Below are 15857 nucleotides of genomic sequence, written 5' to 3' on the forward strand. Positions count from 1 at the left end.
CTGAGGTGGCAGCTAAATCCTGGGCATGTCCTGGAAAGGGTCTTGATAACCGTGTCCTGTCACAGGCGAGAAGCACATTGACTCAACAGAGCACAATCAGAGTAACTAGAGAACTAGTTTCTGAGTGTATTCTAGAGAAACCCAAGTTATTTGGCATTTTAATATGTAATATACTATCCTATCAAAATGCACTAAATCTTGGGCAAATATTCCTAGGACAGATTTTTTTTTTTTTTAAAAGCAGAAGAACGTAGAGTAGATGTATTCTATTTAATTTTTTTTTTTAAGATTTTATTTATTTATTTGACAGAGATAGAGACAGCCAGCGAGAGAGGGAACACAAGCAGGGAGTGGGAGAGGAAGAAGCAGGCTCATAGCGGAGGAGCCTGATGTGGGGCTCGATCCCAGAACGCCGGGATCACGCCCTGAGCCGAAGGCAGACGCCTAACCGCTGTGCCACCCAGGCGCCCCTATTCTATTTAATTTTTAAAAAAGATTTTAAGTAATCCTTGCACCCAACTTGGGGCTCAAACTCACAACCCTGAGATCAAGAATCACATACTCTACCAACTGAGCCAGCCAGGCACCCCTGAGAAGATATGTATTTTAATTCCAACATTTTCAGAAAGGAAATATGAAGGCCGGATGGAAAATCAGATGTTTTGAGGCAAATGTAAAGTAAAGCTTTGAACTTGGAGATCTTAAAGTATTATATAAGGTAAGCTATAAAGTTAAACATGTTTGCTAAAATTTTTTTTTTTTAATGTGCCATGCTCTCTAATTTTATTCAAAATCTTATTTAGCTAATAACTAAACTTGAGATTCACAGTCATGTTCTGGAGAATAGGGTAACATTGTAATCACAAAATCTATAACATAACTCCAGAAACTCAATGACAAAGGTTATATACACAGATCCAACAAGTTGAAGTCTAGAATTTATACAAAATTGGTACAATATATTGCATAAAGCAAAACGATTGCAAGGAGAGTATTTATCCTATATCCCTCTGATTAATCAATGTAAAAGCTTCAGTGAACAAATTCAGAAGTCTGTTTTTTTTTTCCCCAAAAAGAGGACACCTAGACAATCTGTCCTTAAATCAAGGTCTAAGTTGACTGAAATGTTGCTAAAATATTTTTAAAAATGCTGTTTAAGCTAAAAAGTAAATATCTAGCTCACCTCTGACTTCTAAAAATGATTTAGAGTATGAATAAGATGTTAGACTTTATCTCACGATGACATAAACCCAAAATTTCTGTTCATTTCCAGCAACCAAAGCTTGTGGCCCTTATAGAATTCCGTTGTTCGTAAGCTTTGTACAAGAACTTCTTTAGTGGAGAATGGCAACCATGCATTCAATAAATCATTGTTGAATGATATATACAAGCTCTCTGAGCTAGAACATAATTCTGGCTCTGCCAGTATCTTTTTTGTGTAACTTTAGCCAGGTCACTCTACTTTTCCCTCAATTTTCTCTTCTTACAGGGAGGTAACAGTCATAAAAATGACTGGAAACTACTTTGCTGAGAGCTTTTTCTTTAAAGGACTGACAGTAAATATGAGTCACAAGGTCCAGCAAACCTACGAGGGAGCTGGGCTTCTTGAGGACAGGGACCTTTCTTTCTTCTTTGAATCAACAGTTATCTTATTTGTTTTTCTGTAATACAGTTCCTGGCCTATAAAAAGGTCTCAATAAATGCTGCAAATTTATGAATGTTATTAGGCAGATTGCAGTCTTGGCAGGCCAGTGCCTTGTAAAGCTCTTTTCTGTGATCCTTTTCATACTCGGCATCTAAAACGCCGCCGCTATTTGCTCTAAGTACCCAAGGCATTTACTTAAAAATACCCAAGTCTAGAGAAATAATTTTTCTGTCCTTGGGGCACCATCTCTCTTTCCAAGGTATTCGCTCCAGGCTTGGGATCTGGGTCCCGAGGCTACAGGGAAGAGTTGGGTACGGGAAGCTCATCCTCCGGCCGTCTGATTGGTCGGCTCGCACTCCACTCACAGGGCTCGAATCTCTGATTGGACACCGTGGCACCCCCTCCCTCGGCCCGCGACTACTCTGTGTGCCGGGGCGGCGCGCCTAGGTCCTCCGGCTCAGCCCGCGGTCTGGGCCTGTCTTGAGCTAGCTCTTCGGCCCACTGCTCTGCATCGCGGGCGCCAGGAATTTCCCGAGTGCGAGCGGGTAGGAAGCATCCTAGGGAACCCCTTTCCCGCACTCCTAAAGTTCTCTTTCCCGTACTGAATAAACTTCCGCCTCAAAGGGGCTGTCGCAGCCGCGGGTCGGGGGAGAGGCTAGACATCAAACTCAGGCCCTTATGGGAGGTCTTTCTGACGGGGCAAATGCGGAAACAGCTCTCACAAGATAAAACGGCTTCGATGGTTGCATGTGGGTGCGATGCCATTCTATGGTCACGCCGCAAGCTGCAGAACGGCCAGACCTGGCTGCAGGGGCTGAGCTGCAGCGATCCCCTCTAAAAAGTAGCAAGGAGCCTGCTTCAAATCTCCAGTACCAGTGTTCCTTAAGGCCGCGGAATGAACTGGCTCGGGCCAGTCCGTTCCCCGGCTGTCGAGAATACGACATTCCCCGGAGACGGCGCTCCCGGGAGTGGGGAGTTCGGCTCGAGTCGCGCTGCCGTCAGCCTCCGGCCTGCAGGCGGTAGAGGGCGGCCTACGCTCGTGTAGGAAGCAGGAACCCAGGAGCAGCTGCTGCCCTGCTGGAAGTCTCCCGGTCCCTCTGTGGCCCGCGGCTCTGCCTGGCAGCGGATGCTGCAACTACGCTATCCACCGGCGCAGCAAGAAGGGGGCGGGAAGAAGCCGTGGCACATGCCAGGGTCGCCGTAGGTGGCAGCGGCCGGCGCATGCGCGCCCTCTCCCAGAAGTCTGTAACGCTGAGGGGCGCGCGCCCCCATCCGCGCGCGCACGCTTGCGCTAGCCAAGGCTTCCCCGCCTGCGCTCGTTGTCAGAGCCGCTCCGGCGCGTGCGCGCGTTATCTCCGACCGACCGGAGTAACCGGGTTCCCTCAGCTCCAGGCCCCCGCCCCACACCGCCCCCTCCCAGCCCCAGCCAACCGGTCCCCTTCCTCTCCTCGCGGAATGGGGCCGGTGCTGCTCGGGGTCGCGCGCCCGGGACCCGGCTCGCGCTCGGTCTCGCGCTGTCAGCGACTGCCCCGCTCGCGCCGCCTCGCGCTCTCGCTCAGTCAGTGGCGCCGAAGGCTCCGTTAAGCGGCGGCGGCGGCGGTTCCTGTTTCCGTTTCTTCCTCTCCCTTCAGTCGGGAGTAGCATCCTCCACCCAGCCACCCCTTCCACTCCCCAACGGGGCAGCTGCAGCTGAGGGCTGTGGCGGCGGTGGTGGCGGCGGCAACTGGGGACGGCGGAGACCGCCTCTACTCCCGCCTCGGGTAAGGGGGCGTTTGGGAGCCGGGCCCCGCGCGCCGCGGGGTCTGGGGCTGGGCTAGTGCGGGATTCGAGGAGGCGCCGGGGATGTGAACGGGGGCTGTCGCCGCTTTTACCCCCAGGCGTTCCCCGGGCCTGTTGCTGCAACTGCTGCTGCTTACCCATGGGCTCCGGGAAAAGTGGGGAGGAAGCCCCCGGGACGCTCTGGCGCGGCCCGGGGGCGCGGGCTGGGGGTGAGGGGCGCCTGCAGCCGTGGCTGTCCTCGGCGTAGCGCATCCTTGGTTCGGGCAGGGGCCGAAGCCAAGGAGAGGAGAAGGGATGGGGGCGGGGGTGGGAGGTGTCCCTCTTTCCTCCTCTCCACCTACCTGCCCTTTCGCCAGCAACTCGGTCCCGGTAGTCACGGACTGTGGGGAGGAGGATGCTTGTACGTTACGGGCTTTTGTGAGGGGTTCTCGGGCCAGAAATCGGGAGGTGGACCCGTACAAAGATCTGCTCCCGGCGAGGGGCCAATGCCTGGGCAGTTAAAGGCGTGAGTGCCGCTGCACCCCCCGCCCCCGGCCGGTTGATGTGGAAATGATGAGCTGGCGGCTTTTGAGTATCTAAACTTATTTGGAAAGGTTAAACGAGTCCTTATTTATTAGTTAAAGGAGATTTGTCCTGCAAGAGTGAGTGGGTTGTCGGGTGCAGCACCTGTTCTTTTACTGTGGGGATTGCAATCTTCAGCGACACAGAACGTCAGAGACGCAGTGTATATCTTAAGTTAAATGCCAGTGTCATGGTTAGGGTTTATCCCTGGTGAGCTGTTAGCGTTTTGCCGTATATTATTAGCCTTTTGATTGAGGCCTTGGAGAAAGGCAGAGAGAGGTGTTGTTTCTTCTTTCCATGTTTGAATTAATTTACAGTGAACTTAAGTCAGCTCTGGAAGGTGAACCTAGGAAAGGCAGAATCTCCAGTAGATAACCCCAAACTTCAAGGTAACGCAGAACAGATTCAACAAAAGTTTTCTGTCAGTTTAGAATTAAGCTCATCACTGGTAACTGACTGAACTTTGACTTGGCTCTCTTTAGAAACTGTAGGTAAGGGTTCATTATAGGTTTTTTCCTTCTTGTTACCCCTGGGAGTAAGTGTATATTTATTTATTAAATTTTAATTTCATGTTTTTATACACAGTTTTTTTAAAGCGTGCATGAAATGAAAACATTTTAGGAGAGAAATTAAGTATAGCAACACTATACTGAAATAATGGAGCAAGTTGTGTTTTCCTTTCTTTAAAATAACCTAAAATCCTATGCCAAATGATAAGATCTTGTACATTGCCAGCTTTGTGAAATATGCCATAAAATGTATATAGAAAGTGGCAATTTCTTGATTTATAAATACTACAGTAGTAAGGGTAAGGTGGGCATTCAAACATTTGTATTTGTGAATTTACAGTTTAGTATATTGAAATGTAGGGGGTTAGAAATGAATAGGCTATAAGGAACATTCAAGGGTGATTTGGGGCATGGATTTTCCTTTTGCTGCTTTTATAGGTTGAGAATTGTACTTGAAGAGCTGAACATCTGGAATGAAACTTGTATAGATTGCAGAAACATGCAAAAGTGTATCTTTTTGATCAAGTAGTGAGTTAACGTGAGGAGTATACAGTGGTTTATTGGGATAGTGATTCAAAATCATTTCCATAAAATATAGCACTGTATAGATCTTTTAGGATGTTCTTAAAGAGTTACTCGAAGTTGTTTTCCTACACGTCATCTTATTTGAGATGTATGGAATTGAAAAAACAATAATTCTGATTACATTATGCAGTGTTTGGTTTCAATTTTAATTATTTTAAAGTACTAGAATGTCCTTAATAGTGGTGAATTTTGAAATTTTCTAGTGGCTTGGAAAAACTTGTGTTGTTGTTTATTTTTTTAAGTGCAGTTATATTAGTAGGTTGGTCTGGAGGGGGAGCTAGTGCCAAAGCAAAGCATAGCTTAATATGTGTTTGAACTTTTTAAAACACCCAAACCCTGATTTTTTAACCAGAAGGAACATAAATTTTTAATTTAAAGAGTAAGGGAATTGATATGGGCATATATCTATACATAGTTATTTGTGAAATATATATATATGTATGTATACATATATATGTAAATGTGTATTACAAATTACTTAAAAAATCTTTTCATGATCTGAAATAATGGAAAGTATATGCTTAAGGCTTATTGAATTTCTCATTTACAATCTCAGAAAAATATGCCCCATAATGTAGAGTGTGTGATAGTAGTTTCTTAACTTTCTTGTGCATCGCATCACAAGAGAAGTGGTCTTAATCCTTTGTGCATGTTGTATGTTCTTAAATTTTTTCTTTATAACATCTACAGTCCTAAAATTTCAGAAATCAAGTAGAGTCTTATATGGGCAAAGATACTGACTGGGTAGTAAGCTAAGTATTTATCAAGAATAGAGATCCTTTCATTAAGAAATGGACCCTTCAGACATCTGGAATGAAGGATTCCAAGGTCACTTCTTAACCTCTGTCTCCTGTGATATAATGCAGTGAGTCTAGCCTGTTTACTAAATTGAACTTGGGCCTTTGAATATAAAGCAATTATCTTTTGGTTTATGGCACTTTAGTTAGATTTCTCAACTGTAATCAGTTAGGAGGTATGCGAATATATTTCTCACAGTTCACATATTCTTCAAATTCAAGGCTAGAAATTGATAATGTATATATTAAAATTATTAGAATATTTTGTTTTCTGAAGATAGTGGTTGGGCTGTTCTCTTTTGCTGTCCATTATGTCCATTATGTAAACAGAATCTCAGTGCTGATAAAATAAAAAATAGATTCTTTGAAAAGAATGGTAATACCTGTGAGATAAAGAATAGTGAGGTGTTTACCATTTTTAAGAGGTTTATCCTATAAATTAAACAATGTTTTATAAGACATGCCAGAATATTTTTATGTAGTTTTTCAATTTCTTAAATGGTTATTTTTAATTTACTATAAACTGCATTACTAAATCTCTGGTTTTAATTAAATGGTAAATACACCCACTTTATATTATAGAACATTTATAAAAGAGTTTCCATTTTATAATCATACCAGTAAATATTTAAAAATGTAATTTTTTTTAACTAAAAAATAAAATGCAACTGGGGCACCTGGCTGGCTCAGTTGGTATAGCATGTGACTCTTGATCTCAAGGTTGTGAGTTCGAGCCCCATGTTGGGCATGGAGCCTACTTAAAATAAAAAACAAAACAAAACACAGCTAAGATTCCAAACAATGCTGAAACTAAAAGTATTATTATTATAGTACTTTTATACTCTGCATCAATACTTAGTCCTGTTGGTACTCCCAGGTTTCTATAGTCAGCAGTAGCGTAGTAGGTGTAGCATTTAGAGGACCTGTTCAAGATTTTCTTTGGTTTCCTTCTTAATGAGTCTGTGGCTTATATTTCTGTGTTATTTAGTATACAGTTTCTTTTTGGTGGTTGGAATTGTTATTAAATTGTAGCTTGCTATAATGAGACAAATGTTTAAAAGTAAAAGATATTTACAATCAATTTTTTAAAAAACATTTTAAAATTCTATTATATAGAGATGTATATGCATTTAAGATATATTTTTTAAGAGGTTAGTCTCATGTCTGAACCTTCTTTTCTCTCTAAGTTCTGCTCTCCAGCCTACATCTCTTCTTCAGCCTCACTCCATATCCCACAATTTTCTCTTGGAATAATTAGGGATCAAACCAATGAAATGAATGCTTTCACTCACCTGGCATAGGTTTTTCTTCCTTGATTAAATAAATAACCTTATTATCAGTCTTTGCAATATTCTAAACATATAACCCATATAAACTTTATATGATACTGTGCATTTTACTTTTAATGGAAGAACATATAGGGCCTATGGGATTATGCTGTGTGTTTCAATATTAGTTACTCATATTTGTCACAGAAAGCAGAGCTATATGGTTAATTTCATTTAAGTTTTCTTTCTTTTCTTTTCTTTTTTTTTTTTAAAGATTTTATTTATGTATTTGACAGAGAGAGAGAGCACAAGTTGGCAGAGTGGTAGGCAGAGGGAGAAGGAGAAGCAGGCTCCCCGCTGAGCAGGGAGCCCAACACAGGGCTTGACACAGAGTTTACAGGGCTTGATCCCAGAACCCTGGGACCTGAGCTGAAGGCAGACACTTAACTGACTGAGCTACCCAGGCGCCCCTAAGTTTTCTTTTAAAAAGACTTTATTTACCAAAACCTAATAGCTCACTCACCTATTAGTTTTTAAAAATATCTTTTTGTGATAATTTTGTTTTGTTTTTTTGGTCATCAGAAAATGACATGTGAAGAGGAAATATGTTTCAAGTTTTTAAAAAAATTGACAACTTTTACTAATATAAGGCTAGTACTGATGTGGTTCAAACTTGATTTTGCTATTACTCTCTTTTGTCTTGGTTTTATAGTATAACCTCTTCATTTAAAGCACTGGAATATACCTTTAGAGATCACTCTTGAAATGCTCCCTATTTTTGTTGTATCTTAAAACTTGGGTTTTTTATGTTTTTTTAACAATGGGATAAACTGAAAAAATATGACAGCATACTGATGTTTCCATTGGATTTAAAGTTCTACTTGTCACAGTTTTGATGACTGGTTAATGTAAATAAAGTTCACTTTATAAAGTATGTAATAAAATATTGGTATTAATCATAGATGTGAATGAGAAATTAATGTGTATTTTAGAACCTGAGTTATGAGAAATATTACATGGTATGAACTTTAAATGCTGTAACTTCTGATTTTAAGTGAACAAAAGTAACATAAAAATAGGAGATTCTTCTGTTTGATTTAGTGCAAACATATAACTAAACGAAAATGAACCTGTTTTGTGTTTATGTACATCTTTTTATTCAATTGACTGTTAATGAACCGTGAATGAGTTTCAGATTTTTAATAATTTTGTGGCTGGATTATATCCCTTAAATGAGATATGAAATTCCATTAATACCTAGAGCCAGAATAAATTTGCATGTGGTAAAAACAATATTTACAAACCATCAAACTATAAAAGCATAGCAATATTATTAAATGACTGAAGTCATCATTCCATAAGCTAGTTTTAAAAATCATTTTTATAATTTTTAGAATATAATTGATCATATCATCTTGATTGGTGGTAAAGGTGGGAAAAATATAATTTGTAGCTTCTGTATTATTCCCATTGTTTCAGACTTCAGCTGTGTTTGGGGCATTCAGTGAAGGGAAGGAGAGAGGCAGAGGGTCTTACTGGTTGATGAGCCTGCTTTGTTTGGAGGTGAGCGAGAGTACTTCTTTAGTTTTTCTTTGTCCCTCCTTTCCTTCCCTGTTTGTTATCCTTACTCTCCCAATTGTGGTAGGAAATGTGGGAGTTGACATCATCCTTATAGGATTTTTTTCTTAGAGTTCATAGAACATTTCCTGGTAAAACATTAGCTTTTATGTTACAGTAGGTTTATTATAATGATTTCATTTCCTCTGAGGCAAGAGACTAGAAGAACCTCAGTTGGGGTAGAGTTTATTATTATTTATTAAAAAATGAGTTTGTAACTCCATGTAAAAAGGGATATGGGGTAGTTGGTTCATTCATTGTTAAGGGTGCTGTATCAGTCACATTATTGTCTGCTTAATATTTAATATATCATAATCCCCTCTTCCAATTTCCTGGAATGCCTTCTTATGTCTCCTTTGTTATTTCTGTCTTCATCTATGGAGTTTCTGTCTATAAGGAATTGGTTTTTAGAACATCACTTCACCTTCTTTGTGTGCCTCATCGCAGTAAGAAAAATGTAGAACCCCCCCCCCCCCAAAACCATACTGTGTCCTTTGAAGAGAACTAACAAACTAAAATGAGCAGCAGTGTTCTCCATTCATGGCAATACTGTTAGCAAGTTTAAGCCAGTTATTGTGAAAAAGTCACAAAGAAAAAGTGTATGTTTGATAATTAGGGCCCTAATCATTTGGGATCTGACTGATTCAGTTTCTCTAACACAGAGAATTGTACCTGAAAGAGAGAGGTATTCAGCTGAGATTGTGTTCTATTTTTCATGTCTTGAATTCTTTGAATAACTACTTAATTCATTCAGTTACCAAATGTCAAAAGATTGTAATTTTGAGAAACCTACTCTTTAAAATTAGAGCTTAAGCTAGGGTAAACATTTCGCTTTCTTTTTATAAGTTTCAGATTTTTCTTTCTCTTTTAGGAAGTTTGGTGAGAATCTAGGGCTTTAGGAAGGTGGTAATTGAAATTCTTGAGGCCAAAAGGTCCTTCGTTAGCCTCGGTAAACTGAGCCTCAGCAGCCTGGGAACTGTAGGTTTACTAAGTAATCCTGACTGCTTCCTCTGATATAATTACAGGTATCTAGGCCTCCATTAATTAAAACTTTATTTTTAAGGTCCAAACAGTGGTGTTTCTCATAGATGTAAAGCATTAACTGTTATGAGAGATATATAACTTATTTTTAATTTGTAAGTACACAAAGAATAGGCTGTCAGTGCTGAGTAAGCTGAAGAGATGTATCCCTAATAAGGATGCACAAATAATAAACTTGAGAAACTTGCTAATATGCAATTAAGAATGGTTCTTAATAAAAATACTGTTAGTGTTTAAATTATAATGGCACAAAGATGTCATGAAAATGAAATCACTAAAGAATTCTGTTTTGGAACAATTTGTCAGACCAGATAACAGATAAAGGAGCACATCCTCTATTTTCTTTTTTTTTTTTAAGATTTTTAAAAATTTATTTATTTGAGAGAGGGGGTTTGGGGGGCTGCAGAGGGAGAGGGAGAAGCAGACTCCCTGCTCAGCAGGGAGACCCGTGCAGGGCTTGATCCTAGGACCCTGAGTTCATGACCTGAGCTGAAGGCAGACACTTAACTGACTGAGCCACCCAGGCGCCCTTAGTGATACTTTTGACATAAAATTTCCTAAGAGCTCCATGGACTTAAAGCCAAAATCTGAATTCCTTCTTAGTCATTTTTTGAATAGCTTTATTGAAGTATAAATTATATCTCATAAAGTGCACAAATGGTGGGGAGGAGCAGGGTCAAGGGAGAGTGTGCCTTAAGCAGACTCCCTGTGGAGCACAACATGGGGCTCAATCTCATAACCCTGAGATCAAGACCTGAGCCAAAACCTAGAGTCAGACTCTTTTTTTTTTTTTTTAAAGATTTTATTTATTTATGTGACAGAGACAGCCAGCGAGAGAGGGAACACAAGCAGGGGAGTGGGAGAGGAAGAAGCAGGCTCATAGTGGAGGAGCCTGATGTGGGGCTTGATCCCATAATGCTGGGATCACGCCCTGAGCCGACAGCAGACGTTTAACGACTGCGCTACCCAGGCGCCCCGAGAGTCAGACTCTTAACCTATTGGACCACTCAGGTGCCCCCACAGCTTAAGTTTTAATAAATTTATATATTGTTGTGCAACCATTATCACAATTTAATTTTAGAATACTTCATTCTCCAAAAAGTTCTGTCTTGCCTACCTTCCCAGTCCCTGCTCCTACTCCCAGCCCCAGGCAACCACTGATCTGCTTTTTGTTTCTGTAGTTTTGCCGTTTCTAGAAATTTGACATTAATAGAATCATACAATATGTATTCTTTTGTGTCTGGCCCCTTTCATTTAGTGTAATCCCGTTTAGTCATTTGGATGAATGGTTAAAGTAGAAAAGCTTTAAACCTGGAATCAGGAGATTGGATACTAGTGTTAGTTTTGCTACCAAATGTATAAACTTGGGTAAGCCACTTGCTCCCCCGGGTCTTTGCTTTTTTTCCATAAAATGAATTATTTTGATTTTCTTCTATTCAGTTTTTATAGCTGGGTAGACATTCACTGACCTTTTCCTGGAACGTATCTTAACTCTTCCCCTTAAATACAGTTACTTTATTATTATTTTTTTAATAAAAAATGAGGCTTCTGGTCTAATATATGTATATTTTTAAAGATTTATTTATTTGAGAAAGGGAGGGAGTGTGTGTGAGCTTGTGGCAGGGAGTGGCAGAGGGAGAGGGAGAGAGAGTCTCAAGCAGACTTGATGCCTGACTTGGGGTTTGATCTCATGACCCTGAGATCACTACCTGAGTTGAAACCAAGAGTCAGGTGCTTAACCAACTGCGCCACCCCGGTGCCCCAAAACAAGGCTTATTGTCTAATACATGAGTCAGCCGTGGACAAATTTGGGACTGTTTTGAAGAAACAAGATGGCTGATTAAACTTTTTCTTGAACATTTCTTAGTTCATGTGTGTAACTTTGAGAATAGGGACGATCATAAAAGCTGAGTTAATGATTTTTTTTTTTTTAAGATTTTATTTATTTATTAGACAGAGATAGAGACAGCCAGCGAGAGAGGGAACACAAGCAGGGGGAGTGGGAGAGGAAGAAGCAGGCTCATAGCGGAGGAGCCTGATGTGGGGCTCGATCCCATAATGCGGGGATCACGCCCTGAGCCGAAGGCAGACGCTTAACCGCTGTGCCACCCAGGCGCCCCTGAGTTAATGATTTTTGAAGAGAATAAAGGCAAAGTTGGATAATTCTCAGAGGAAGAGCTTTAAAAGTGATTGAACCTTCTTATGAATGTAAGAAAAAGACTATGCTTTTTAGTTATTTTTTTATTTTGGGGGTAGAGTATGGCATGGAGAGATTTTAGTTAAGTTTAAACCAAGTTGGGCTTAAGGCAGCCAGGTGAGATTAGACTGTTTTTCAAAGAAGAACCAAAGAAAATGTATAGCTACCATTGGGAAGACTGTCCTAGGGCTCATGTAGAGGCAGAGGTGATAGGTAACATTCAGGTGATAAACCAAGGAAAAAATACACATATAAGGAGTTAAAAAATAGTGCTATATATATGTAAATGTATGTGTTTGTAACAGGAGTAGACAACTGTCTGAGTAGGCTGGCATCAGATATGCCAAAGGGTTAATGTACATTTTCAGTATAGTATAAAAAAAGGTAGGGCATTGAATAACAGCTAGCTACATTTAAAAATGAGATTGCTGTAACTACTTTCAAATATTCAATAATTTGACTCTTAGAAACTATCAGAGCTTCTTATATTACCTATAATAGTAGGAAGTATGGCTATAAAATGATTGAATTTTTATTTTTACCCAACATACTAGAATGTATGATTGGTAACCCACAGATCAGACACTGTGGAGGAGGGGAATATAGTCATAAATATATGTTAATGATGGAGTCATTATAGCAGCATAAGAAAATTTGTTTCATGCTTTATTGTCATATTTTTTGTTCAGAAGTGGTATTTCTAATTTAGGTGGACCACCTTATGATAACCAGAAATTTCCCCAAATGTGAAACCTATATTTAATCAGTGAAGATTTGTCACTTTGACAATAATATAATGATTATGTTAAGGCTTTAAACAAGTTCTAAAGTTGAATCTCATAGCTTTTTGTGCAATGGCAGCACTCTAGGAATAAGTCTGAGAACTTTCTAAGGTGACTGTTTTATGGCAACCATATTCTTTTAAATATATGTCATGCCATATTTATTTTTAAATGTCTCACAGGATTTTTAATACATATGAAGTATCTAAATATGAATTATGTAATTAGAAAAATTTCAGTGTAGGGGCGCCTGGGTGGCACAGCGGTTAAGCGTCTGCCTTCGGCTCAGGGCGTGATCCCGGCGTTATGGGATCGAGCCCCACATCAGGCTCCTCTGCTATGAGCCTGCTTCTTCCTCTCCCACTCCCCCTGCTTGTGTTCCCTCTCTCGCTGGCTGTCTCTATCTCTGTCAAATGAATAAATAAAATCTTTAAAAAAAAAAAAAAAAAGAAAAATTTCAGTGTAAAGGAGAAGAGATACTTCTTCCTATAACTTTTGAAGCTTTGAAATATTAAAGATCATATTTTCCCAGGGAATTTTTATTTTTAAACATAACAATGTGAGCAGCTGTCAAAAGACATAGCCATTTTGTTTAAAAGATTTTATTTATTTAGTTGAGAGAGAGAGCAAGCAAGCACAAGTGGGGTAGAGGCAGAGGGAGAGGGTGAAGTCGACTCCACACTGAGCAGGGAGCCCCACGTGGAGCTCTATCCCAGGGCTCCAATATCATGACCTGAACCGAAGGCGGATGCCTAACTGACTGAGCCACTCAGGCTCCCCTCAAAAGGTATAGCCATTTTTAATTTAGAATTCCTATTCTCTATATAGTTCTCTCACATACTTGACTTTAAGAAAATAGACATTAAGGATTTCTTGAATAATCAAGTACTACTTGGATATTTAAGGAAAGCATCAGAGCAAGACACATTAAAGCAGTAAAAATGATTAATTTAAAAGTTTTATAACATAGCAAAGAAAAAATTCAGTAATATACAATGAAAAAGAAGACTTACAGAAGGAACATAATTATCTCAAATCAGATATAGAAGGCTATTGTTATGAAACAGTAACAGTCAAATCAAATAGGCTAAAGAATTTGTGCTCTTGTACTAGATAAGTGAAAATGAGATGAATAATTAATTATGAAGTGGGCTGCAAAACACTCACTTACATTGGTTGACAATTCTTTTGTAGTTGATTTCCCGCAGCGGCTATTTCTGACCTTTTCTACCCCCTAGCCCCTGATTCCTGTATGCTGTTCCCAGACTTTGTAGGTTGTTGTCAGTTACTTTTTTTTTTTTTTTAAATGTGAGAAGATTAAGGCCATCAAACAGAAATGTCTTCAAGCTTTGCTTTTCTTTATCACTAAATTGTTTAATTTCCCTTCCTCTCTACCATTTGGTAGAGATGTGTCCTTTTAGGCTTACATGACTGACTATTTCATGGCTACTACTTTTATCCCTTCTGTTAGAATATATGGGTTTGTTTGTTAACTCTTATTATTTTTATTTGAATCTTCCCTAACATCTTCAATGGCCTCAAAAAGAAATCCACCCCAAAAACACCTTGTCTTATTCTTTTTTTTCTTATTTTCCCCTCTGTTTTTTTTGTATTATCCAATAGCCCAAAGGAAAAAGCAACATGTATATTGTTTAAATTTTGCTACCTTCTTTTTCACTAAAGCTATTCTGTTGTTACCAGTGACCTGAATTGCCAAATAGACTTTTTTCAGTTTTAATTCTTGCTTTTAAATTCTCCAGATTTGACACTGTGAACCCCTTTTCCTCCTCCCTTCTTATAAGGAGCTTATAAGCTCTCCTGTATATTCTAGGCACTCTTCTTTTCATTCACAAGGTCAACTTGTTTCTTAAGTATTTGCCTTATACATTTTTCTTAATCTAGCTGCTTTTTCTTGGAATGTTACCTGGTCCTTTGGCTTCAGTGAGTACTTCTTTCAGATCACTCCTATACCGTAAGTGCCCAAACTTCAGTTTTTAGCTGGAGAGCTCCAGCTGTTTGTCATGCTGTTAAGCTCAACCTGCTCAACTTTGAATTTTCTTTAATTTTCTTTCTCCTAAAATGTATTCTTCTAACTTTCCTTTCTCTATTATTGGCTTATTCCTTTCATTACCTAGACTTGAACTCTGAGTCATCTTTAAATTCCCAATCACATCTATTCAGTTGTTAAACTGGAAATTCTGTTACTGGAGCGTTTCCCTATTTCATTAGCTCTTTCCTGTTTCATTTTTTTAAAAAGATTTTTATTTATTTATTTGACAGAGAGAGAGCACAAACGGGGGAGCAGCAGAGGGAGAAGGAGAAGCAGGCTCTCTGCTGAGCAGGGAGCCCAATGTGGGACACTATCTCAGGACCTTGGGGTCATGACCTGGGTTGAAGTCAGACCCTTAACCGACTGAGCCACCCAGGCATCCCTTCGGTTTCATTTTTTACTACAGAAATTTTTACTACAGAAGGTTCTCATTACCACTAACGTATAAATAGTTGTAATTTGGTAACTGCTATGGTAGAGAGGAGGCAGAGGCAGCAGTTCTATTAGGGTGTGATAAGTGGAGAAGGCTGTATCGAAAGGAGCTAATGTTTAAGCTTAGCATCAAAGAATAAGTAGGGACATTCCAGGCAGACAAGCTGAAGAAAGACTTATGGGAAGTTTATTATATGTTGTCAATTCATATGACTTTTGCTTTAATCCTTATTGCATATGTGTGTTTTTTTATGTTGGCATATGCAGTTGCCTTTCTTCAGATATTGATGAAGATGAGTGAAAGAACAAGGTAAAGTCAGAGTGACACAAAGTAGTAACATATCTTTATTACCTAGCTAGGTATGAATGAGTAGAATGGTAAAATGTCAAGTGGTGAAAAGTGATCATTACCTGCGCTGAAGACTTAAAATCTTAAAATTTACTGAAGACTTAAAATCTTAAAATTTACGTTAAAAGCTGTCTTTAAGGTTCCTGGCACTTGAAATGTAACTCCAGTGGACAGCTGTTTTCAGTCTACTTATATATGGCTTTATCTTTTATTTCTATCTCTTTATACATGTACGTTTGCCCTAC

At 39.6% G+C, this 15857-nt stretch overlaps 1 protein-coding gene across 7 annotated transcripts in view; it reads left to right on the top strand.

Annotated features, from left to right (window-relative positions):
• Positions 1–2172: 2172 nt before the first annotated feature.
• The window catches only part of FUT8 (fucosyltransferase 8), a 296269-nt gene continuing 282584 nt past the window's right edge, over positions 2173–15857 (top strand). For 3 of the 7 annotated variants that reach the window (XM_034643013.1, XM_034643012.1, XM_034643009.1), the window contains exon 1: positions 3279–3405. Coding sequence is in view for 1 of the 7 variants with exons in the window: in XM_034643008.1 (XP_034498899.1) it covers positions 8687–8707 (21 nt within the window). In the remaining 6 variants the exon portion in view is untranslated. Of the gene's footprint in view, positions 2191–3273; positions 3406–8623; positions 8708–15857 lie in introns of those variants that run through there. The other 4 variants (XM_034643008.1, XM_034643016.1, XM_034643015.1 and 1 more) reach the window with 4 other exon arrangements.

The sequence above is a fragment of the Ailuropoda melanoleuca genome, chromosome 14, assembly GCF_002007445.2.
Source record: "Ailuropoda melanoleuca isolate Jingjing chromosome 14, ASM200744v2, whole genome shotgun sequence".
In the NCBI taxonomy this organism is placed as follows: domain Eukaryota; kingdom Metazoa; phylum Chordata; class Mammalia; order Carnivora; family Ursidae; genus Ailuropoda; species Ailuropoda melanoleuca.